The sequence below is a fragment of the Streptopelia decaocto genome (genome assembly GCF_964273445.1).
Source record: "Streptopelia decaocto genome assembly, chromosome: 6".
In the NCBI taxonomy this organism is placed as follows: Eukaryota; Metazoa; Chordata; class Aves; order Columbiformes; family Columbidae; genus Streptopelia; species Streptopelia decaocto.
The window spans coordinates 28217842-28242718 of NC_138660.1; the positions used below are offsets into that span (position 1 = coordinate 28217842).

Below are 24877 nucleotides of genomic sequence, written 5' to 3' on the forward strand. Positions count from 1 at the left end.
GATAAGAGGGTTATTAGGGGCAGTCAGCATGGCTTTACCAAGGGTAGGTCATGCTTGACCAACCTCATAGCCTTTTATGAAAATGTAACAAGGTGGATGGATGATGGCAGAGCGGTGGATGTGGTCTACCTTGACTTCAGTAAAGCCTTTGACACAGTCTCCCACAGCATCCTCACAGCTAAGTTGAGGAGGTGTGGTCTAGACAATAGAGTAGTGAGGTGGGTTGCAAACTGGCTTAGGGAGAGAAGCCAGAGAGTGGTAGTCAATGGTGCGGAGTCTAGTTGGAGGCCAGTATCTAGTGGAGTGCCTCAGGGGTCAGTGCTGGGGCCAATATTATTCAATATATTCATTAACAATTTGGACGAGGGAATTGAGTGTACTATCAGCAAGTTTGCTGATGACACCAAGCTGGGAGGAGTGGCTGACACGCCGGAGGGCTGTGCTGCCATCCAGCAGGACCTGGACAGGCTGGAGAGTTGGGCGGGGAATAACCTAATGAAATTTAACAAGGGCAAGTGTAGAGTCCTGCACCTGGGCAGGAACAACCCCAGGTTCCAGTATAGGTTGGGAGATTACATATTAGAGAGCAGTGTAGGGGAAAGGGACCTGGGGGTCCTGGTGGACAACAGGATGACCATGAGCCAGCACTGTGCCCTTGTGGCCAGGAAGGCCAATGGCATCCTGGGGTGTATTAGAAGGGGGGTGGTTAGTAGATCGAGAGAGGTCCTCCTTCCCCTCTACTCCGCCCTGGTGAGACCACATCTGGAATATTGTGTCCAGTTCTGGGCCCCTCAGTTCAAGAAGGACAGGGAACTGCTGGAGAGGGTCCAGCGTAGGGCAACCAAGATGATTAAGGGAGTGGAGCACCTCCCTTATGAAGAAAGGCTGAGGGAGCTGGGTCTCTTTAGTTTGGAGAAGAGGAGACTAAGGGGGGACCTTATTAATGTTTATAAATATATAAAGGGTGAGTGCCATGGGGATGGAGCCAGGCTCTTCTCGGTGGCAAACAATGATAGGACAAGGGGTAATGGGATCAAGCTGGAACACAAGAGGTTCCACTTAAATTTGAGAAAAAACTTCTTCTCAGTAAGGGTGACAGAGCACTGGAACAGGCTGCCCAGGGAAGTGGTGGAGTCTCCTTCTCTGGAGGCATTCAAAACCCGCCTGGACATGTTCCTGTGTAACCTCACCTAGGTGTTCCTGCTCCAGCAGGGGGATTGGACTAGATGATCTTTTGAGGTCCCTTCCAATCCCAAACATACTGTGATACTGTGATACTGTGATAATTTAGAACGCTTTCAGCATTTCATTTCATAGATCCTGTTGCTTTAAATCTCTTCTGCCTGTGTGGCTTTTGATATCAAAGTGGGAGCAAAATCGATGTAAAATGAAGCACCTGTTAATCCTTAACTCCTGCCCAGCACTCCTCTCTGGGAACATCAGCTGTGTTCTGTGAATATCAACAAAGAACTGAAAGCTAACGTGCCGTATGACGAGTGTATCAATAAAGCCTGCATGTGTGCATAAGAGTGTTCTTGCTATCAGTGCGCGGCAGAAAGCCAATTTGAAAGCTACTCATCTCAAGTTAAGGTCTTTATATGAGGTGAGAAGGATTTAAATGTGAATTTGAAAGCAGCACTGTTGTGACGTTGAACTATACGTGTTTGTCCCCTACCACAGGTGGCAGAAGTAGCCTTATTAAAAATGGACAACGCGTACAAGATTCCCAACTTGAGATGCTGGGCTTACGCCTGCAAAACAAACTTGCCGTCAAACACAGCGTTCCGGGGGTTTGGCTTTCCCCAGGCAGCGCTGGTGACAGAAACGTGGATCACGGGAGTTGCAGATAAAACCGGCTTATCACCAGAAAAGGTGACAAAATGAAGGCATCTTCCCTCCTGAAATGAAGCCTTTGCGGTCTGAGAGTTAAAACCCTTTAGATTAGCTCAGCTGTTTGAACAAATCTTTTCTAAGTTGAACATAGTTTGTGCTAAAATTAATAGAGTTTTAAATGAATGTCTAGTTGTTGAGCGAATAGCATGCTCTTAAAAACTGAACCAAACCGGTAACTGTTCAGAAAACACTAGCAGTCCTCCTACATGGTCAGTCTGCCTTTAACAAGATTATGCGATAGCTGTTCATTTTATTATTGCAGATTAGGGAAATCAACATGTATAAGGCGAATGAGCAGACACACTTCAAACAAAAGCTTGATCCACAAAACTTGAAACGGTGCTGGAATGAATGTGTGGAGAAATCTGCGTTCTACAGTAGGAGAGCAGCTGTCGGTGAATTTAACAAACAAAACTACTGGAAAAAAAGAGGGATTGCCATTGTACCAATGAAGTTTCCATTCGGCATGGGCACACGGTATCTTTCTCAGGTTAGTTTCTTTCTAGAAAAGTGAGCTAAGCTTTTTATCCACACATTATTTCAGTTATCCTACCCTAGGATACAAACTGTGTTATCTTACAACTTCTGCCAAACTATCATCCCCCTCATGGTTGTTCCCTGAAGGCTACGCTTCAAAGACCAAGTTTAAGGAAGAAAAGGAGAACAGTAGTGGTTTTGGTTCTTCGTATTTTGTTTATTGTAGGTGTCCAGTGCTTCTGGAATAGACAGCATTTTATCAACTGAAAATGAATTGCCAGACTTGTATCAAACTGCCTCTCTCTGATGGAGGCTGAAGTCACAGCGCTGCTTCCAGCTGAGTCCGCGAGGAGAATCTCGCTCAGAGCCTTCCCGCTGTGCCTGATGCTGACAGTGCCCAGCCCAGGCAGCTGAAAAACATGTGTCCAAAGGCTCGAAAACATCAGTGACAGAGAACAAGGAACTTGCAGCACTTTGCCTGTGCAGCCACTAGTGAGGAAGGTCCTCAGGTTTCTTTTGGAACCATTGAGATATTGTTGTCCGGTGTAGATTTATTTCAAGATCTAGCAACAGGAAAAGCAGATCTCCAAGGATTTGTATCTTTTTCTTTTGAAGTTCATTATAGACAAAGAACAGGGACTAGCATTCCAAATTTTGCCTTCTATTCAAAAACATTAAACAGATACATTGAAATACTCTGCAACACTGTGTCTGTCTTTTTTGATTCGTCAGTTTGTCACCATACACAACATATTTCTCACTGGTCTAATCTTGCTTTCATTTGTCTCTTTTAGGCTGCTGCTCTGGTTCATATTTATACTGATGGGTCTGTGCTTCTGACGCATGGTGGAATTGAGATGGGGCAGGGGATTAATACAAAAATGATCCAGGTAACAAATGATCCAAGCAAGTATTACCCTGTGCTTTATCTGTCATACAGATGAACAGTGTGAAGGTTTTCTTCTTGGTTAGTTAGTGTACCAGTAGGACAGTTTCTTAATTGGTATAGCTGCTGCTTGTTTGCATTGATAGAGCCAGAGAGCGAAGATGCTTTCATTAAGAGTCACAGAGACAGGAAGAAAAAACAGATTGTTTGGGTTTCATTCTTCTAATGGTTTGTGAAGAGGCTTACTAGAAATAAGATTTTTGGGGGGCTGATCCCATAAAACCTGTGGTAAAAAAAGCCTTCAGATTCACGTACAGTCCAGACGGTATTATTATCATCATATTTGTTTAATGGATAATTGAGAGGCAGATCTGTAAAGGTATTTATCGAGTCGATGAAAGCTTGGGATCTGGGCCTGCATAATTTGCCCTAAGTCATACGAGATATAAGCTGCAAAATCAGGAGCTGCATGTTGGACTCCAGAGTCTCAATCCTGAGTTTGAGGACAGCTGAAACACTCCCCTCTTGGCTGTTTCTTTGTGCTGACAAACTGGGCAGGATGATTTCAGCTGGAGGCTGGAAGAAGACTTGCTAGGACTTCATCCTTCCTGGTGTCGCTGACTTCTAGCAAGTACTGGGGAAATGCTGGGGTGTTCAGAATGTTTTTAAAACAGAGAAGAACGTGTTGTTCTTCTTGAAACAGGTTGCTAGTCGGGAATTGAACATCCCCATGTCAAGTATTCACTTCTGTGAAACGAGCACGACGACAGTTCCCAACGCGTGTGCCTCGGTGGGATCTGCAGGGACGGACGTCAATGGCATGGCTGTGAAGGTGAAGAGCAGTGCTTAGTTTAACAGAACACCCCGGCCCTCGTGGGATTCGATGCCTGCCGAACTTTAAGCGCTAGTGATCCCCTAGAAATCAAGTTAGAGGTTTACAATAATGCCACTGGAGATTGCTCGGAAGAAACACGACTTGTTGACAGTTCCTCAGTAATGGTGCTTATGCGTCTTCAAACATCATCTGAGCTTTTGCCGAAAGGCTCAAGTTTGACAAAATCCTTGTTTCATATAACAAACTACCAAGTCCCATACAAGTCTTGTATCCTGTTCTGAACCTGCTGATTCCTGCAGATTCCAGCCCTTGTAACTTAACCCTTTGTTTGTGTCTATCCCTCACCATAGTTTTCAAACTGAGATGATAGTAAAGCATATACTAATTAAATGCTAACTAGAACATATCTTGAATGATACCAAATGTATCTGTGTTAATTCTGTGTTACATTCTCCTGACTTCTCACCAGGACGCTTGCCAAACTCTTCTGAAACGCCTGCAGCCCATCATCAACCAGAACCCGAAAGGGACTTGGAATGACTGGGTAAGACACGTGAACCCTACTAAATGTGGTTTCTGTCCTTGTGGAAACTGTGAGATATACATATATAAACATAGTAGTCTATGAGTCTGCTTGGCCTGATAATCCTAAAGTTGAAAACTGCAGAAACAGGTTATTTCACAGAAAGATGGAGTGTAGGTGCTTGGTTTAGATACGTTGGAAACAAAGCCCAGGTTATATCTAGTTGGAAAGGAAGAGAAGCTACCTGTGAAGTCACTTTTGGAGGCACAGAAGTTTTTAATATAGAAAAAAATATCGGCTTTTGCAGGAACATAATCCAGCGCGGTTTCCCCTCAGACAAGCCATTGCCCAGAGCTTGTCAGGGTATATGTGTACTATCAGTTTTCACACGTGGCTGTTGTTTATTTTTACCAAACCAATCAAGAGAAGCCTCATCAACCTCTTCTTTCCATCCCTCTTCCATAAGCAGTATATTGCAGAACTGCAAACAAGTTAGCAGGGATCCTTGCTCCCATTGCTCTAATATGTAATTAGTTATAGTATTAGTAATATTGCAGTAGAGTAGTACACAAGTAGTGCTAAAGCTATTTATAGAAATGAGACCTGTCTGGTGCCCACTTGAAACTCAAATAGAATTCTAGGGCCAGAAACTGAATTTTCTTAACTAAAAGCTTTCTGCTATAATATCGACTATTTTTATGAAGATATGGCAAGGAATGTCATCCTATGTATGGAGATGTTAAAAGAAAACCTGTTTGTTATTTCTTCGTATCCAGTATTGCTTGTTATCTGTGGCCTGATGCAAAGGGCAGTCCGGGCCTTGAGGCATTTACAGATTCAGTGCACGAGGGCGTTTCTTCTCAAGTGATTAAATGCTGTAATAACTGAAATAATGCAAACACTTTCTTGGCAGTAGTAATTCCTCGCAATAGCAAATACTATTGAAATACGTGTAGCAGCTTGATAACCAGCAGTTACGTAGGCGAAGATCAAATCCAGTTCTCCTCTAATGGGTGCCAGATTAATTTGGATAATTTAGACACACCCAATATATTAGCAGAAATGGCTGACCTAAGAACAATTGTCAATACATTCAGAGAAATCATTTCACGTCTTGCAAAGTCAGTTCTGCTCCATCGACAAAGAGCGATCCCTTCCTGTTGAACCTGAGCAGGAAAATGGAGCAGGGCCCTTCCTGACTATGGCACTAAAGATTCTGCAGGAGCCACTGTCGACAGGTCTGTTCCTTATTGTGTTGCCAAAAGAATTCAGATTGCTCATCAAAAGTTTAGTTCTATAGTATTAGGCATGGTGTATAGCTGAACAAGCTTAACTCAGCTGGTCTTCCTTGCCTTACGATTTGCTACAGTTTGGTTTTTAAATAATGTATGTAAATAAGTACATCTGTGTAGATCAAGTACAAATGTCTATGCTGTGTTCATTCCTGACTCCTTCCTGGGTTTACCACAAATGCTGCTGTATTTTACAGATTAAAGAAGCTTTTGAACAGAGCGTGAGTCTTTCAGCTACTGGCTACTTTAGGTAATATATTTTTGTTCCTTAAAAATGCATAGGTTAGACCAGGACTGATTTCTGAAGATAACCAATGCTGTGAAGGAAGTTTCTGTCTAATAGTTCCTTCTAATGGCCCAGCTTATGTTTTATGTTATACTTTGATTTATGGGGCATTGGAGTATGAAGTAGAAGTGCTACTTTATTCCTGTGCCTGTGTGGACTCTCTAGAAAGTATCAAACAAATACTTCCTCGCATCTTTGCTCCGTGATTTGGCCATTGGCAAAGCAGAAAGCACAAAGAAAGTGACATCTGCCCATAACAGCAGGTGTGCAAAGTGGGATACAGTTTGCTTATTGGAGGCTGTATTGCTATAAGCTATAATTATTTTTGTACTAGAAATTACTTACACTTTTACCCACAAATGCGATCACAGTGAGTAGCATGACAGGAATAACAAGTGGCAACATTAGAATATTGAGCCAGCACACACCTGTAATCAGCAGCGAGGTGCCCTTGTGGAAAATTAGGACCATTTCGTTCTAGATCTGAACCTCAAGGTTATTTCTCTTTTGAGGAAGGAGAATTTTAAACATCTGGTTGAGTTTAAGAGAAAGCTCATGGTAACTTTAAAAAAAAGAGTCAGATGCCATCATTCAGCACTAACTGAAAGCTGGAGGGGGGAACCCCGCGTGAGAAGTGGGGTTGCCCACTGACCCTGGTTTGGAGTCGTTGTTTTGACCTCTTTGCTTCTGGAGCCTCAGAAAACTCCCCCTGTATAAACTGTTAGATATGGCTTTATTCACAACATCACGCTATTGCAGGACACTGATCTTAAACACAGTCCACTGCTCTCTTCCAGTGCACTCTCGTGGTCCTTTTTCTCTGAATTATTTTACAGTATTGGTAAAGAACCAGAAATAAAAATTCCTGTGCTGTAGCTCAGGTGGGATTCAAAGCAAAGCTGCTTTCTTAGCCTGCTGTGCTGTGTATCTTCTCTCCCTCCACCTGTATTTACTTATCAGTCATAATTTTTCATGTGTTGAGGCAGTCTGGTGTAAGTTGAAGAGGCACTTCACAAACCCACACTTGCTTAAAACTAAGAAAAGCCAAAACAAAATGTCTCTTCCTGCTGTTAAGTCTGTTCAAGTATGTTTTTTGCTTATGTACCTCCAAAGGAATGAGTAAAAGTCATACTTTACTATAGAGGGTTAATGGTGTCCAAAAACATCTGCAGGTTCCTGAGCCTCAAATCCTGCATTGCTCTAGTTCCTATCCAGTCATATTCTCCACATCCTGGAATCTCAAAGCCAGCTGAGGTGGATGGGCTGTGGAAAGTTTTGTGTAGCCCTTCTTCAATGCTTGGAACCATACTGTAATGGCTCTATGTGGTATAATTTTAAATGTGTTCAACAAAGACATTTCAGTCATACATGCTCAGAAAACGTGCCTTGGTCACGTAGCTCGTGGTGTTGGGAGATACTGCATTTCAGTGTCCTCTTGAGCCTGTTGAATTTACCCCATCCTGACTACTACAGTTCCCTCAGTTAGTCCCACTCCCTTCTAAGTAATCACACCTTTATTTCAATATTCCTCTTTTAACACTCTCACTCATTCTATAGGCAGTTTCTGTAATTTTAACTCATTTATCTCTTGTAAATAATTGTGTCCTAGGTCCTGGCCTGTTTTCCTCCCTTTTTCTGAATTCACTTATGTGTTATAACCTCAGCAACCATCACCTTAAATTCGTATTCTGTACTTGATCACCATGTATTTATTAGTCTATTTCTGGGGTTATGCTGGTTACGGACTCTCTTGAACTGAAATAGCTTGTTTGTCTACTAAATTATATGTAAATATCAGCTCCATCAAACCTAAACTACTAGTGCTCTGTAGGATTTCATGGAACTGCTGAGATTCTGATTTGTTATTTAAGATTCCACTTGAAGTAGTTTCAAACTTTCTCGTGCTCCTCTGCTTTGTTATGATGCGAACGTTCATTAATTCTCTTCCTGTGGACTTTGTTTCTTCCATCAGAGGTTACAATGAAACCATGGATTGGGACAAAGGGGAGGGACAGCCCTTCACATACTTTCTTTATGGAGCTGCTTGTTCAGAGGTTGAAATTAACTGTCTAACAGGAGATCACAAGGTAATAATTGAGCGCTGTGGAAGTTTTGTAAATAATGTGAGTGAGGTTTGTTTGTATGACTGGATGCTCCAGGTTTTGCATGAATAAGTCACCTGTCTTCACATGATAGTAAATATATCAGCAATGTGAATGCAAATTGTAGGCAGAGCAGAATGAAAGCTGTGCAGTGTTTGGCGTTTGGCACATTTGTGTTCGTGGCACACGCGTTCACCTTTTGGGTCATGCCAAACATCTGACATGTTCTTTGCTTGTTCCCTCCCTGTTTGCCAGCAAACAAATGACAGCAGGGCTAAATATTCTATTTCCAAGCTTTTGACCATCTAGACACCTGAATGGCCCAGACTGCTGATCGTGTGCCCTCTGTCTGTACTTGGTTATGTGGGGATTTCCTTGCACAATGGGCAAAATCTGGCAGGGCTGTCTCTGGCCGAACTTCTACTCGAGTTGAGACAAGCTCATTTTGCTTGTAATGGGTGGGGTATTGGAAATTACTTAGAAATTGTGTACACGGAGCAAGCTCTGTCGTAGCGTCTATCATTCCACTGAATACCAGCTCTAACCCACATTACGTTCTAATGCCTCCACTCTCTGCATCTCTCTCAGTAATGTGCATTTGAATTTTATTGACAGAACCTCAGAACAGACATTGTTATGGACATCGGCTGCAGCATAAATCCAGCTGTGGATATAGGACAGGTATGTGTCAAGAATTTCCTGCTGTCTCATTTCTGTTAAACTGATAGCCTTATCTGAAGTGAAAATGACCTCATTAATTCAGAAGATGTTAATTTCTTACTAGATAGCGTTTTAAGTCATAGATCACATTAGAAGATCCTTTACTTGTACACTTGCCCCATTTCAGTTATTAACAGCTTCGTAGCTGTCCATGAAGCTTGAATTTTACCCATGGTGCCAGCCTGTAGTACTTCCTCTGAGTCGATATGCCCACTGTCTGCTGGACTTAAATCCTGGTTGTCATCTCCAGTCTGCAAATCCTCGTGTTGGTTGACCTGCCTTCCGCCCCTGATAGCAGGGAAGCACCTTTCTTCATTGCAGGCTGGTCCACAGAGCTCATCGCTTCATCGTGAAAGCATTTGCCTGGTGTGAGAGGGGAGCGTGACAGCTTTCCCCATCACCGGCACCTCAAAATGTTGAAGAACCACATTAGGCAGACAGGAAAGAAAATGGTCTTCTATCAGCTAGTGACAGAAATCAGATCTTCCCAAAATTGTACCCATTTTACCAAACACGCGTACGTAAATGCTGTTTCTTTTCTTGTTTAAAGATTGAAGGTGCCTTTGTTCAAGGCATCGGACTGTACACAATGGAGGAATTAAAATACTCTCCAGAAGGAGTCCTCTGTACTCGGGGTCCAGATCAGTATAAGATCCCCGCTGTTTGTGATATTCCAGAACAGTTCAGTGTTTCCCTGCTGCCATCTTCCCAAAATCCGTATGCCATCTATGCATCCAAGGTAAGCGACCGTCACAGGGCCCAATTCTTAGATCCCAGGGCAAACAGAGAAATTACTCTGATATAAAACTTATATATGTCTTCAGTTTCTTTAGCATTTGAAAAAAGTGTCCATAAAATTGTTTTATTTATGACACCAGGGAAGCTAATATGAAGAGATACCATGCAAGATATCGCTGCATATCTTTCCTAGTTGGCAAGCAGTAATTTTAGGGTTTCGTTAACAGATCATACACAGAAGCTGCAAGCTGAATTTAAAACCATACTTATATAATATGATGATAAACTGAAGACTTAGACTAAAAATACCAAAGAAATTGATGGAGAAATAATCATGACAGTGAGAGTGTGCAGCTTGTGTGTTATGCAATAAGAAATAGGTAGTATGTGTGTATTTACATGAGAGATTGGCTCAAGTATTTAGTTGATGCAATCATTGCTTCAGTTCACACCAGCAAATATTCTGGCCAGTGGCATGTAAGTAGTAACGGTCAATCAGTGAAGGTAATTCTGCAAATCTCTGGCTGTTGCAAGTACTAAGTATGCTTGTAGAATATGGTAAAATAAAACAGCATGACAGGAGGAAAAAGCATCATTTACGGTGAAAGTTATTAAAGAACAAATAGGTCCTTTAAAATTATTTAAAGCTGTCTCAGTAATACAGAATTAGAAAAGTATGTATTTAAAAAAATATCACCTGGATGAAGTAGTTGATTTGGAGCTGATCTAGGGAGCCGATACTGACATCCCTCTTTAAACAGCTTCTTTACTTTTCTGTGATCCTGTAGTTAGCCTTAAAATTCACCACAGGAAGGTGTGGTTCTGTCTTCATGCACCGTGTTTGGTGAAGACATTTGATTCTCAGATTTTAGCAAGGAGATAAGTAAGATTCAGCTGCAATATCCCAGTCCAGTCCAGATTAAGCTGTTTGATACAGGTGGATTTGACCCATCTTTGAGATCAGAAACAAATGTGAATCTTACGTCAGAGCGGTGAGAGGATGTCAGTGGTGTTCGTCAGCAGGGAATTGTCATCAGTTCAGGCTGTGTTTCTTACTTGTATCTGTACCTGGGTTTAGATTGTTTTCGTTTTATCTGCCACTTACTCTAAATTTCAGCTTAGCAATGAGCCAAAAAGAGTCTAAAATCAATAGCCAATATTTGAACACAACCTTTGTGGCTCCCTGGAAGCCGCTACCATCAGAAGCCTTGGAGTGATCTGAGCTTCCTTCCACTAAATCTAAAATAAGCTTCATTACTGAAGGACAAAACGTTTCTTGAGTCACTGACTTTTAAGCTTTTTAGTTGGTATCAATATGGCTTGTTTGCTCAAAATCTACACATGTTTGTTTTCTTTTTTTCTCTTATTTTTAGGGGATAGGTGAGGCAGGACTTTTCTTGGGATGCTCTGTGTTCTTCGCTTTGAGAGATGCGGTGACTCGTGTGAGAGCCGCAAGAGGACTGAAGAAGAGCTTGGCGCTGAGCAGCCCTCTGAGCGCTGAACAAATCCGGGCAGGCTGTGCGGATGGCTTCACCGGCATGGTAATGAGGACGTGGGGGGAGGATCTGTTTGAATTCCTCTGGGTGAAAGTGCACGCTGCTTCTGGCACCTGGAATGGTGGGTGCCTAATGATGCCTCCATGCTTTGTACACAGCACATGGCTCCTTGTACCTGAAATGTCTGGTAAGAGGCCTCACTCACACAAGTTATTCCAACAAATGCCATTCGAGCATTGTGTTGGAATTTCCCTGATTTTCTACAGTATTTTTTTTCTTTGAAAATTACGTAATGTAAAGTAAATCCCCTCTTTCCCCAAAGCCTTCTCCTTTCTTCTGTGTGTCAAATCCCATAGAGGATTAAATAGCTCCTCTCACTGACATGAAATGGATCAGCCTCCAAGCATCCTCAGTCTCCTTCCAGGTACTTTCCCCCGCTGACTTGTGCTCTGTACTCCTTGCTGTGCCCAGTACTCTTTAGGAGAAAAATAAGGATACAAAAGAAAAATGAGGCAATACACTTATAATGCTGATCCTTTATATTCGGTGTTTTCTGCAACTGTTCACTACAGTCACGTGCCCACAAGTCACTCTCTTCATTTCCTGCTTGTTCTCTTAGGTGACAAACGATGAATCTGCTTCCTCCACTCCTGGGGCCGCATCCGTGTGCACGGCGAACCAGACTGCACAGGACTGGAATGGAACGGAAAACTGATGTACTGCCCCGATACACACTAATCAACATACAGCTAAATATATTTTCTCATTTTCAGAATAGAATCAGCTACCAAAAAAATGCACCTTCCGTCCTTACCTTCATTCTCCACCCAGTATATTCATTGTAGTACTTCACTTGTATTACTGCATTTAATTGCTAGAAATACATCTCCTGCATTTGAAGCATATATTTTCAACAAGGAAGATCTAATGAACAAATCAGCTCAAATGCTGCAGCAGAAGAAAGTTAGGATGAAGTGTGAAGGTACGTTAGATAACTTACTGCCACTAATTGCACTCAACAGCTTCATATGATACATTATTTTCATGGCTTCAACTTTGAGCCTTGCGGTGGAGTGTGAGTGCAGAGATCTTGGTCTGTTGAAGAATCAGAGCCTTGCTTGTTGGCTTCAGTCCCTTTTTGATCAGAAGCAATGCTCTGATTTGTGGTAAAGCTGCTTTAGATTCTTTTGGCAAAGACAACTTTGGGTTAAAAACATGCAAGAAACAAAAGTTATGATTTTCTTTTGCTATGCCAGGCAAATTGCTATGGCTGCCTTATATTTTTATCCCAAAAGTTGGAAGAGTCACTTAGCTGTGATTTCCACCACAAGCTTTCTTTTTCTCATGGAGCAAGCCAAATGCCTCTGAACTTCATGGGAAGCTCGCGTGGAGTTCAGCGTGCTCTGAACAGGAGACTGGATGATCCTGTATCTGGAAAGGATTCTTAAGCAGGACTTAGTCCTGTGCTCAGGACTATATTGAGCCATGACATTACAGTTAAGAACTTTCACTCTTGGCCGCTCCTGTGGTAAAGAAGATAGAAAAAAAGAAATGAGATCAAAAGATGATCTGCAAAGATCAGTCACTGGATTCCGCCCAGGGTGCAGTGTGGTTAGACCACAGCTGGAGAAAACAGGGAGATACAAAGTAGCAATGTATTAAATGGTAGCAGAAATCCTGGTGTTATTAAATCTGAAGTATGTACATATTTGCAACCTAAGATGAGACCAAGAAATTATCTAGAATATACAAAGTTAATATAGTTTGAAAGCTCCAGCCACAATTTACAGATTTCAGCATGAGAATCCACAATATTGAACTGACTGGGAATTCCAGCCTTTCCTCCTCTTGGAGTCTAAAGCTGAGATTTCTGTTCTGAATGCACAGACACCAAACACACAAATCTTGAATCTTTGATCTGGGATACATCCTAATCCAGAGAAACCCCTTCAGTTTTTTAGTGAGCCTACAGAAGTTAACCCAAGTATAACAGCACCTGGAAAATTGCAGCAGGTTCGTTGATAAGAAAGTAGACCTGGGAAAACAGGTAATTTGTCCGTTCAGCGTGAGGCCTCAGTGAACCTCTGCGTCGGTTGTTCCCAGCTGAGCATGGGGGTTGCTCTTCAGTTCCTCCTGGGACTGATTGCCCCAGGGCCATGCAGACTGTCGTCTGGAATGAAAATAAGTGGCTCTAATTAGTTTGACACGTCACCCTGCAGGCTCTTGTTATTTCACTGCTCCTCAGTTTTCCACAGACTATTTTCTCTTTTTGCCTTCCATGCCTTTTGTGAGTTGATACTGTATCTGTGACAGAAATCAGGTTAGTGGGTTAAACGGGTCTTGCATTGGCTATTAAGGTATTAAATATTGTTTCAATTTGCTTGTCCGTCTGTACCTGCTATGAGTCAGTGAAATTCAGCTGCTTAGGCATAGGTGTTTAGACCGTTCTAGATGTCAGGAGACAGCAGAGACGTGGGAGAGCACAGGACTGGAAGACACGACATAGTCACTAGAGGCCAAGCAGGTCATAGCAAAGCATCACAAGTGGCAATACAAGTGTGGCTTAGGCAGCTTTCACTTCTTTTTCTTCACTTTCTTTGTATTATTTTGGCTTTTATATATTGTAAGAAAGTAAATAAATCAAATTAAATGTTCATGCTGCTGCCATCATTAGTTTTTCTGCTTTCCAACACGTTAGTTTAATGACAGCTCACAACCCCATGTGGTGATAAGAGCCCCAAAACATTGGTCAGTTCTGGGATATGCTGAAGCGGGGAGCATGTAGGTCTGTTAACCTGGGGAAGGTGCGTTGTCTGTTGTTCTCCTGTGCCCCTCTGCACCAGCGCAGGTGCAGACAATGTCCAGACAAGTCAAATCTTGTAACAGTGGCGGCGCAGCCCTCGCAGGCAGCGATGTCTCCCACCTGCAGCACGGAGGTGGTTGCGCTCCAGGGGTTCACCGTGTTCCAGACCTGCATTTTGTTTCCTGCGGTGCAGATCACACAGCTGCTTGTCGGTGTTTCTCAGTTGTTCCCAGAGGGTCTGCCCTGCCTTTTTACAAGTGGCACTACTGTCTGGCTGTCGCAGTAACATCTGTGCATGTACCAAACGGGGGTTGTTGGGTTTTTTGGAGGCTGAAACATATGAACCTGTCTCCTGGCTTTTAAGTGTTTGAAAAAACGCAAGGAAGCTCAAAATACCAGAGTTTTAACATAGCCTAATATCACAGAATTTTGAGAATTATAATTACTTAGCTGTTTACTAAAACCTTATAGTAACATGCTCCTTAAGTCGATGTAGTTGGAGTAAATACAACAGTAGTAAAATAATATGTTGCTTACTAATATAGTTTCAGTAATTAATCAAAAGAAAAAAGTAGGTGTTTTTTTTTTTTTTTTTTCTGTTCTTGATGCCAAATGCTCACATTTCATTTTCTAAGACATTTTGTTACTTTGCAGGTCAAGTGAATAAGAATTCCCATTAATGAACATGTCGCCCAAAATATATTACAAGCTGGAATTAAGGAATTTTATTTCTTTGTTAAGCAATTAAGTGTCTATAGGAGAATAACCAGCAAAGCCATTCTTGAATTCACAATCATCGTGGGGTTTGCACATCCCATTCCAGGTTTCAGCCACCCAAACCATGTTATCAGTACTCTGGCAACACAGCCTGTCTCAGGCAGCTTTCAGAAAAAATGTATCATACTTATGATGACACACCTTTCATGGGTAAGACAATATATTGGTTAGGATACCTTTGTTGTTGTGTATTTTAAATATATGACACCTTTTATTTGTTTAACAGAACATCAGAACAGACGTCATGGATACCTGTTTTAACATAAATCCAGCTATAGATATAGGACAGGTATGAACGTTCAGAGTTTTGATTTCTATTAGATGTTAGTGAATGTTCCTCCTTGTGCCTTAATGATTGGTGTTGTCATTTTAATAGCCACCGAAGCCTAGGAGACACTATCCCTTCCCATTCAGGGATGCTGGATTGATGGATGCACTAGTATTAGGTTTTATTTGCAGGCGCGTTCGGGGTGCCTTGAGTCTGAATTCAACTTCTAACTGGTATCCAAATCTGTGTTTTATAGTGGTGTTGGAATGCTGAATGATTTTGGATAAACCCCATTTCTAGTTTGTTCTCTGCTAAACAGTTCTGGTTAGAACAAAGTCTGTTTGGAGCACATCGCCTGCCTAATTTGACTTTTGGGGTGTTTCTGTGACATTTAAGTTGTAGTCAAGCAGGATATCAAAAATGGAGAAAGTGCTCCAGAGGCAGAGCTGTAATATTTTAGTGCTAGAGCTAGGTTAGAGTTAGGCTGGACTCAATGATCCTGAGGATCTCTTCCAACTGGAATGATCCTGTGATTGTGTGCACAATGGGCGGAAGAGAAATGGTTTTGGGACGATGGGAGGCAGACGGTGCAGAGGCAGAACTGTCGGGAGCCAAGAGCAGCCACAGGGGTTGGCACAAGGGACAGTTTGCTCTGGCACTGGAGGGGGAGCCCCCACGCTGCCCCAAGTCCAAAGCTGATTTTGGGTGCGGATTTCGAGGATCAGGTTGGAGAAGTCTGGGGAGACCCTGGCGAAAGTAGTTCTAACAAAGTGGAGGAACTGGAGGGAGATGCTGTGCAATCTCTCTTCTGTATTTAAATGCACGAGAAAAATTGCTTGACTTGAGCTTTGTCTGAAGCTGGTTCACAAGTCTGTTTTTTCTAAGCGTAATCAGTTAAGCCATCAACCCCTTTAAAACACGGCTTACCTGGGCAGGAAGCTTTACCAGCTCTTGGTAAATGATCCAATGGACAGGAAATAATGTATCGATTGGTATTTTCCCCTTTAAAAGCCATGTTTCTGCGGAACAAATCATTCTAAGATTAGGGAGTGGAATCTTAAAATACTGAAGTCAATAGCAAATCTCCCTTGGATGTTGATGTGGCAGTTAAAATGTGTGAAGTAAAACCGTCGCGCCGTCGGGAAGCAGCAGCTCGGCACTTTCTTTGCAAGCGGGTGAACGGCCGAGCTGCGTCGGCTCTGCCGGCGGCCGCTGCCCGGGCTGGCGGGCGGTTCGGTTCGGTTCCCGCAGAGCCCCCGGGGCCGGCGGCCGCTGCCCGGGCTGGCGGGCGGTTCGGTTCGGTTCCCGCAGAGCCCCCGTGCCGGCGCCGCTCCCGCCCGGCACCGCCCGCCATGCGCCGCTCCCCGCGGGAGCGCCCGGCAGCCCATGGGGTGTGACGACACATCACGAGGGCTCAGGCTGGACGCGCTCACTCCCGCGGAGAGGGGTCCGCAGCGCAGGGCGGGCGGTTGGGAGCAGGCGGCGCCAGGGCAGTCCGGCCCCCTTCCCCCCCCGCGGACAAGGATGGGCCGTGCCAGGCGGGGCGCGAGCGCGGCCCTCCCCTGTTCCTCTGGCCGACGTCGGTTCCGCTCCGCTCGCTCCGCCGCTCCCGCTCTCCGCTCCCGGCCGCTCCGCCGTTTTCTCTCTGCCTTAAAGTCGGTGAGGAGACGGGCCGGGGCGGCCGCCATGCGCTGCCGGGGGGCGGTGGGGCCGGCTGCCGCCGGGCCAGGCCGGGCCGGGCCGCGCTCGTGTGGAGGCGGAGGGAGGGGGAGGGGAGAGGAGCGGAGCCTCGCTCTCCATCTTCCCCACACGGGCACCGGAGCCCGGCGGCAGCGCCGGTGTGGGGAGAGGCCCCGCCCGGCCGGGCCGCTGCGTGCGGGGCTGAGCGCGGGGAACATGGAGGCCGGGTGGAGGGGGGAGCGGCCGGCGGGGGCGGGAGCGGGCGGGAGGCCGGGCCGGGCGGCTCCTCCACAGCCAGCTGAGGCGCGTTCTGCTTCCTTGCAGCGTGTCTTTTATGAATAATCAAAAGCCGCAGAAGCCGACGCTATCGGGCCAGCGTTTTAAAACCAGGAAGAGAGGTAAGGCAGCCGCCTCTTGTAGAAAACCCCAGTAAAAAGTCGGGGTTTTGTCAATAAAACAATAATACTTTCGTGCTCTTCCGCACTACATACAATTGCAAAGTCTTGAGGCTAACTCTGGGTGCTAGAATGTTCTCTGCGCTAATGCAAAATTTTTGGCAATAAGAATTGTAGTTGAATTTACATTGATAACCTTGGCTTAAGAAATGGTTGTGCTAGAACTGCTGAGTGTATTTAGCCTGACAGCAGAAGTATTGAGTGCGCCTGACTTGCAGGGCAGCTCCAGCACGGGCTGGGTGCAGGTTAATACGTATGTCTAAGGACCATCTAACCCAGTAGGAATTTCAGTGCCAGCCACTGGATAAAAGTTGCCAAACCAACCAACCAAAATAAACCACAACCAACCGACCAAAAACCAAACCAAAAAAAAACCAAAAAACCCCCACGCACACACATAAAAAGCCTACCACACCGCCCCCAACAAACAAAAAAACCCTCTGAAGTGTGGGATGTGCATGTTCCATATTTCTGTATGTGCACTCCTGTAAGAAGTGTTGATGACTGAAGAGGGGATGAGTAATTTAGTGTTTTGATGGTGTTTTCTTGAACTCGAAGTGGGGACAGCTTTGTGTTTAAAACAAGGTCAGAGTTTGTGTTTAAAACTGTTTTATTAATGTGCTCTCAGTGTTCCAGCTCAAACTGACAACGCTGAAGATGCTGTACATACTGAAGTAGTAATTAAGTTGTACAGAAGTGTATGTTGACTTGGAGAACCTGTTTTAATGTTAAAGTACCTTGAGAAACTGTTGAAGTGGAAGACCTGGATTTAGTCTGTCTGGCGTATTAAATGCTGGCGTTCTGGGGTTTTGTCTCTTTTTAAGTATTTAACCATATGTCATGGTTTAACCCGAGCTGGCAATACAACCACAATAGCTGCTCACTCACCTCCTCCTCCAATAGGTGAGAGAAATCACAAGGGAGGAACTTGGATTGACATAAACGCAGTTTAATAAAATACCAAAATACTGATACACTACTAGTAAATATATATCTACATAATAGAAATAAAAGATACTCAAGGCAATTTCCCATGAGCTCTGTCCGCACTAAGCAGCCAGTCCCAGAAAGTGATACCCCAGTCCTGAACAGCTGATCCAAAAGACAGAAAAAAAGGAGAAATGCAGGAAAGTCCAAAGGCCTCTGCAAAATGCCAGAAGTCTGGAGTAAACATCCCAACCGAAACTCCCCCGGCTGCATCCCAGAGCAAGAGAGAGCAAAAGAGCCGGAGCCATGGAGGGCCCTGACTCCTGACATAGTTAGCGTGATGCTAATGGGCTGGAATACTCTCATCGATCAGTCTGGGTGTCAGTCAGTCCATTCCCTTCCTCAGTGCCTCACACGTGTGGGCAGCGCTCAGAGTGTCCTTGGCTCTCAGACCAGTGCAATTAAAAACATGAACTCTGTGTTGGGCTGTCATCTTCTTGTTCTCAAACTAAGTCCAAATAATGAGCGTGCTAGCTATGGAAAAGAAAGGTTTCTAACTGCGTGAAGAAAATCAACCCATTTTCAGTCAAACCAGCACCTCTGCACTAACAATGAGCTTTGTGGATCTGTCCTGGAAAATAACTGATCCAGTATTTCCAGGCTTCCACCAGCTGTTCCCAGCGTGTCGATACCTGCGTTGACCACGAGGACGCTAGTGTGTCCCTCCCAGAAGGGCTGATAACCAAACTAGGCTCCGCTGTTAGGTCAGTGTTTGTGCTCATTAATATCAGTTGTCTTGGAAGACTGGAATGGGCTTGCCAGTGCAAATTTTCTGGGGTTTGTGTGTTGTGGGTTTTGTTTTTTTTAAATAATAATGTTAAAATGACAAACTTGGAAACTGAAACAGCTCTGTGTGGCAACTTCATTTCAATGCTTTGTCTTTACAGATGAAAAAGAGAGGTTTGACCCTACTCAGTTCCAGGACTGTATTATTCAAGGTTTAACTGAAACCGGCACTGACTTGGAGGCAGTAGCAAAGTTTCTTGATGCTTCTGGTGCAAAACTTGACTATCGCCGCTATGCAGAAACGCTGTTTGACATCCTGGTGGCTGGCGGAATGCTGGGTGAGCCTCTTTGGGGGCTGCTGTCAGCCTTCGTTCACTTGATTATACAAAGGCTCAGTTTTGTTTATGTGTAAAAAAGCTGCTGAAGAGCCCATTGCCTGTATAGAACAGCGTTTAAGTTACCTGTGGGCCCATTTTGGTGACTAACTGAGCAATCGCGTTACTGTAGAAATATGCTGTATGCTCTGTCACACTAGTGCTTGAGACTGTTTGCATTCTTGAAAGCACAGACTGAACAAACTTGGCTTAAAGGAAAATAGATTGGATTTTTTTTTATTTTTTTTTAAACTAGGAGAGGATCTTGACTTTATAGTCGAGTTCCCTCCTGCTGGTGCAAGACAGATGTGGTTTGGGGTCTGTGTTCTGTGGTTGCAAGGCCAGCAGAGTTGCCCTGAAAGATTCTGGCATGATTCTGTGCTCCTTGCACCTCGCCCTGTTATTTTGGAAAGCAATATTGTTTATGGAAGAATCTGCTGTGCTTAGGCTTGGAAAAGCTGTTAAAAATCACTTGTTGGCAACAGCGGGGTCATGGTCTCCAGCATGTCAGGGTGTGGGAAATGAGGTGGTGGTTGAGGCACAAGAAAATACGGGGAACTGAGGAAGTGAAACGTGGTGACGCAAGATCTTGTAAACTCACGTGCACACTGTGTGTAAAGAGCAAAGAGCAGAACGGCTGCTTGCTGGCCTGGTAAGGAGTACATAAAGCTAAATTGGGTTGAAAAGCAGTAAAACAAAATGTGATACTTCTAGATTTGGACTTTGCGTTTTCTGCTTGACTGAATCTGTGGGTTCACACTCAAGCCAGTGCATACTGCGTGAGGAAGTTAATGCATTAATGGTGATAAAGGCGTCTTACTCAGCTCCTCTGTAACAAGTAGCTAAGTAGATGAGCTTTGATCTTGAGTCAGACAAGGCCAAAATGAAAACTGGCATTAAGTGGTGGAGTCACCATCCCTGTAGGGGTTGAACAGGTGGGGATGAGGTTCTCAGGGACATGGGGCAGTGCCAGGGCCAGGACAGCGGGTGGACTCTGATCTTAAAAGTCTTTCGCAACCAAAATGATTCTGTGATCCTTTTGTCTTACCACTTTTTAATATTCTTACCACTAATGCTTGTCTTCATCTCTCAAGTCACGTTTCTAATACAGAACAGAAGTTGGTGATGAGGGTTTCTGGAGCTGGTGACTTGAATTCACCCTCGTTAGTGAAGCAGCCTGGCTGCCAGTCATACACCTGTATTAAACTGGAGAGGGGTGGTGGAGCAGCATCTCCCAATTAGCAGCTAAAAAGCTGAAGTGCCTTGCAAGACTGAAGTTTTGAGCTCATCTCTGGCACTGACTGTGGAACATAAATGATTAATCTCCTGTTGTGACTTATTTAAATGGCTCTTAGAAAGCAGCGCTGTTGCAGCAGATGCTCAAAAGGCACGTGCTGGGATGAAGCCCTTTAAGGGCAGAGGAGCTCGCGTGGTCACGCTAACTTACCCACGTGTAAACAGGATGTGTTGCCAATCCAGTTAGCACTTAGGGGTCAGAATATTGAAATGTTCATATCTAAGTGACCGATGTTAAGGTTCCAGTAGAGCAGTGGAGCAGATGGGAATGTTGGGGTGTCTCCATTGATCCAGTCTGTCATGAAAAGACAATGCGTTGCATGTTACGGGTGTTGAAATTCTCACTGTTCAGAGACTTGGTGCTTGCGCTGGGGAGTGACGCCACTAACGCTGAAACTTCTTCTAGCCCCAGGCGGCACCCTGGCAGATGATATGACACGCACAAACGTCTGTGTGTTTGCAGCACAGGAAGACCTAGAAACCATGCAAGCATTTGCTCAGGTTAGTTCTGAAATCGGTATGATTTAAATTCAAACTGTTTAGTGGTCAAAAATGAAATGTTTGCGTAGTGGAAAGTTCAGGTAAAAAGAGGTAGAGTAGCACTGTTTTAAGCTAAGAGTGCTCAAAAGAGTTCAGACCAACTTTACTGAACTTGTGTTTTTTGAATTCTAATTAAATGATAGTTCAGAGCAAAACCAACAAACTCTGTATCTTTTTAGGTTTTTAACAAGCTAATCAGGCGATACAAGTACCTGGAGAAAGGCTTTGAAGACGAAGTCAAAAAGGTATGGAGTAGGTCCTTACCAGCAGACACATAAACCTAGTTCTGCTAGTTAATCACTCTAGACAGAGAGTTCCACAGTGGATTATTAAAACAGAACACTTCAGCAGTTAATAGAAGAACAGCTTGCTTGGGCAAGTGGTGGGGACGGCTGCCGGTCGAACAGCGGGATGCAAACCAGAGTGTCTGACGTGGAGGCGGTAACCAAGCGTTGGTGAGAGGTGGCTGTTTTTATGGCAACTCTTGTGACTTTCTGTTGCAGCTGCTGCTGTTCCTGAAAGGGTTCTCAGAGTCGGAGCGGAACAAGCTGGCCATGCTGACGGGCATTCTGCTGGCCAACGGCACGCTCAACGCCTCCATCCTCAACAGCCTGTACAACGAGAACTTGGTTAAAGAAGGTGAGTGCTGCCCAGCTCCTCCTTTAGCTGAGAGCGGTGGGACGTTGTGACAACGTTACACCCTTGCAGCTAACTGGGTTCATCTGGTGGCAGATTTACTACAGGAGCAGCAAAGGTAAGCAGGCTGCCTCGCAACCTGGGAGGTCTTGCTAAGGCTTCAGGTTTCTGCAGAAAGCCTGTGTGTAGGCCTTCCCCGCGTGACGCTGGGGCTGCTGGCGCTGGTGTGCCCAGCAAGGGGCGCGTGTTTTGGAGAGGGACCCTTCCGGATGCAGAAGGTGCATCACGTCTTCAGGCTCATTTCTGGATTGCAGCAAGGAGGGCTGAGTCCAGTACTCAGGCTCTGGCAAACCAGGTGCCCGGTGCTCTCAGGCCTCACAATTCCCTTGGGTTTGAACTGCAGTGACATTACTGTTCTTGTTGCACAGGTGTTTCTGCAGCTTTTGCGGTCAAACTGTTCAAATCATGGATAAATGAGAAAGATATTAATGCGGTGGCTGTCAGTCTTCGCAAAGTAAACATGGATAACAGGCTGATGGTGAGTACCATGGAAATTACTCATTTACTGCGTCAGACAGTTTAGGAAATAGCATTTACCAGCAAAGTACTCAACATGCATTTCTTTTTTGAGAGAGTTGTTGTAAACTTTGCTTTCAGGAACTCTTCCCGGCCAACAAACAAAGTGTTGAACACTTCTCCAAGTACTTCACTGAAGCGGGACTAAAAGAACTTTCTGAGTACGTTCGGAACCAGCAAACCATAGGAGCTCGCAAAGAGCTGCAGAAAGAACTCCAGGAGCAGATGTCGCGGGGAGATCCGTTCAAGGATGTAAGTGTCTGTAGACAAGGTGCAGGTGGTTGGGTTTTGTTTGTTTTTTGTTTTCCTTTTTTTCTGTAGGAACTTAGCTCAAATTATCTGAAATACAATAGCATCTAATACTAATTTGATGATACATGCCTAATTAAATACTGACCTTAATTCTTACTGAGAGCTCGGTGTTGAAAATTAGGCCCAGGGTGTTTTGGTGTTTGCTCCGTAGGCTTTCCTTAATGTCCTGAATGGCTGTGTGATCAGGAGCGATGTTTGTGGTTCTGAAGGCTTTAGAACGGAAGTTTTAATTTAGCTCAGTGTCATACGTCGCCCGTGCGTTGACTCTTTTATTCTAACTGGCAGATAATCTTGTACGTGAAGGAAGAGATGAAGAAGAACAACATCTCAGAACAGACTGTGGTAGCCATAATCTGGTCGAGCGTGATGAGCACAGTGGAATGGAACAAAAAGGAGGAGCTGGTAGCAGAACAAGCCATTAAGCACTTGAAGGTATGACTGAGTAGGGACTGGTGCACCTCTTGGGTCGGGCTTGGGCTTCTGTCTCCAGCTCCCTTGGAAACGAGTTAAAACCTGCAGCCCCCCAGTGCAGCAACAGCATTGGACAAGGGATTCTCATAGCGGTGGTGACGGGTGGAGCTGCTGGGGCAGGAGCAGGGAGACTCCTGCGCTCTGGTTGCACGTCCCTCAGCAGCGTCTGACGGGAGCTGCGTGAAACCTTCTGGCTAGGCGATAAATCCCTGTGCTGTGTGTGCCAACGCGTGGTTCCCGTTGCAGCAATACAGCCCTCTCCTCGCTGCCTTCACCACCCAAGGGCAGTCAGAGCTGACGCTGCTCTTGAAGATTCAGGAGTATTGTTACGACAACATCCACTTCATGAAGGCCTTCCAGAAAATAGTGGTGCTCTTCTACAAAGGTACCTGCCGGGGGTTGCAGTCTGGGGGCTTTTAGAGCATCAGGGATTGGGGTTGGTTTTTAAAAGCCTTTATTTGCAGAATGCTTCAGTCCTTTAGGGGGAAGATGAGTGCCCTAAAATTGCACTTCACGAGCTGAACAATTTTCTTCCTTTTGTTTGCAAAGATGGAGCAGTAAAAAGCAAAGGTGGAGGTTTAGATTTGAAGGCTCTTTGGCCCTTTCAGGTGAGGGAAGGGCAGTGCGTTCTTGGTTCTCTGAATGCTGCCTGTGGACTGGCTGACATTGGAGACCACGAAGGTGTGGCTGTAGGCTCTGAAAAACACACTGTGCACCTGTGGAATGTGTTAAATTGAAGGTTATATTGTAAAATTAAAAAAAAACCCAACTGAACAGTTCCTGTGGTATACTTCGGGCTTTCAAGAACTTCCATTTGTTCTTAGTGGTTGACTGAAGCTTTTGTTCACACGCATCATCTCAAATAGCTGGGAAACACCCCAGACCTGAAGTGCAGTTCTGAGAAAGCCCCAGCAGCCGCGTTCGAACATGCAGTTGTCAGGATTTTGACAGAGGAGGTTCTGGCGCAGGTCTGGGAGCAGCGGGGGCTGCTCGGGGGCGGGAAGCGAAGGCTGCCGGGGAGGGGTCTCAGGAGCTGCTCTTGGGTGGCTTGTGGTGGTAATTGTGCTCTCGCACATCTTGCAGCTGAAGTGCTGAGTGAAGAACCCATCCTGAAGTGGTACAAAGATGCACATCTTGCAAAAGGAAAGAGCGTTTTTCTGGAGCAGATGAAGAAGTTTGTTGAATGGCTCAAGAACGCTGAAGAAGGTAACAGCTTAGCTCACGAGATGAGCTTGTTCATTTTGGGAACGTTAGTGCAATAATGCTTTGTTTTGGGGGTGGAGAGGGTTCCTTGCCCCCCTAGAAGCGGGTGTTCCCCCGCACTGGCTGCAGCAGCTCTGGCTGCACGGTGCCCGCGGGTCCCGGAGCAGCGGGCCGGGCCGTGGCTGAGCCGCTGCTGACCATGTCTCTCTGTTCCAGAGTCCGAGTCTGAAGGTGAAGAGGGTGACTGACCTGTGAAACTCTGTCCTCAGTAAAGCAAACAGGAGCTCTAGATGTGTCTTGTCTCATGTGTCCTTCTGGTTCTTATGTCCTTTCTCCCGTATCAAGCATGATACAGAAGTTCTCACAGTTTTTTTGTACAGCTACTGAAATACTGGGTTGAGTTTTTCAAGGTGTGGTTTCAGTAGCTATTCTAGATTAATTCTAACCTGTATTTGCCCTTTCAGTCAGATGGGTTGTGGTTTAACCCAGCTTGCAAAACCCCCAAACCACTCACTGGCCCCTCCT

At 44.8% G+C, this 24877-nt stretch overlaps 2 protein-coding genes across 4 annotated transcripts in view; both read left to right on the plus strand.

Moving 5' to 3' along the window:
- Nucleotides 1-13902, plus strand: part of AOX1 (aldehyde oxidase 1) — a 42858-nt gene extending 28956 nt beyond the window's left edge. For both annotated transcript variants that reach the window (XM_082055352.1, XM_082055353.1), the window contains 11 exons: nt 1681-1872; nt 2156-2383; nt 3165-3260; nt 3960-4088; nt 4561-4635; nt 6104-6156; nt 8165-8279; nt 8910-8975; nt 9565-9753; nt 11126-11293; nt 11868-13902. In XM_082055352.1, coding sequence (XP_081911478.1) covers nt 1681-1872; nt 2156-2383; nt 3165-3260; nt 3960-4088; nt 4561-4635; nt 6104-6156; nt 8165-8279; nt 8910-8975; nt 9565-9753; nt 11126-11293; nt 11868-11963 — 1407 coding nt within the window. In that variant the 3' untranslated portion in view covers nt 11964-13902. The remainder of the gene's footprint in view (nt 1-1680; nt 1873-2155; nt 2384-3164; nt 3261-3959; nt 4089-4560; nt 4636-6103; nt 6157-8164; nt 8280-8909; nt 8976-9564; nt 9754-11125; nt 11294-11867) is intronic.
- A 2726-nt stretch (nt 13903-16628) lies between these two features.
- Nucleotides 16629-24641, plus strand: BZW1 (basic leucine zipper and W2 domains 1). 2 transcript variants are annotated; one of them, XM_082057185.1, is made up of 12 exons: nt 16629-16755; nt 17101-17174; nt 19106-19282; nt 21021-21115; nt 21334-21399; nt 21658-21793; nt 22219-22328; nt 22448-22618; nt 22964-23110; nt 23396-23534; nt 24233-24355; nt 24569-24641. In XM_082057185.1, exons 2-12 carry the CDS (start codon nt 17111-17113, stop codon nt 24598-24600), a joined length of 1260 nt encoding a protein of 419 aa, XP_081913311.1. In that variant the 5' UTR covers nt 16629-16755; nt 17101-17110; the 3' UTR covers nt 24601-24641. The 2 variants fall into 2 exon arrangements, with proteins under 2 accessions (XP_081913311.1, XP_081913312.1); XM_082057186.1 differs by having other exon boundaries at nt 16732-16751.
- Nucleotides 24642-24877: the final 236 nt, after the last annotated feature.

Bases quoted from the DNA above. Each gene is read 5' to 3' on its own strand.
- BZW1 (XM_082057185.1), top strand. From the start codon at position 17,111: ATGAATAATCAAAAGCCGCAGAAGCCGACGCTATCGGGCCAGCGTTTT. The intron at 17,175-19,105 runs GTAAGGCAGCCG...TTGTCTTTACAG, and splicing joins TTTTAAAACCAGGAAGAGAG to ATGAAAAAGAGAGGTTTGAC. The intron at 22,619-22,963 runs GTAAGTGTCTGT...TCTAACTGGCAG, and splicing joins GGGGAGATCCGTTCAAGGAT to ATAATCTTGTACGTGAAGGA.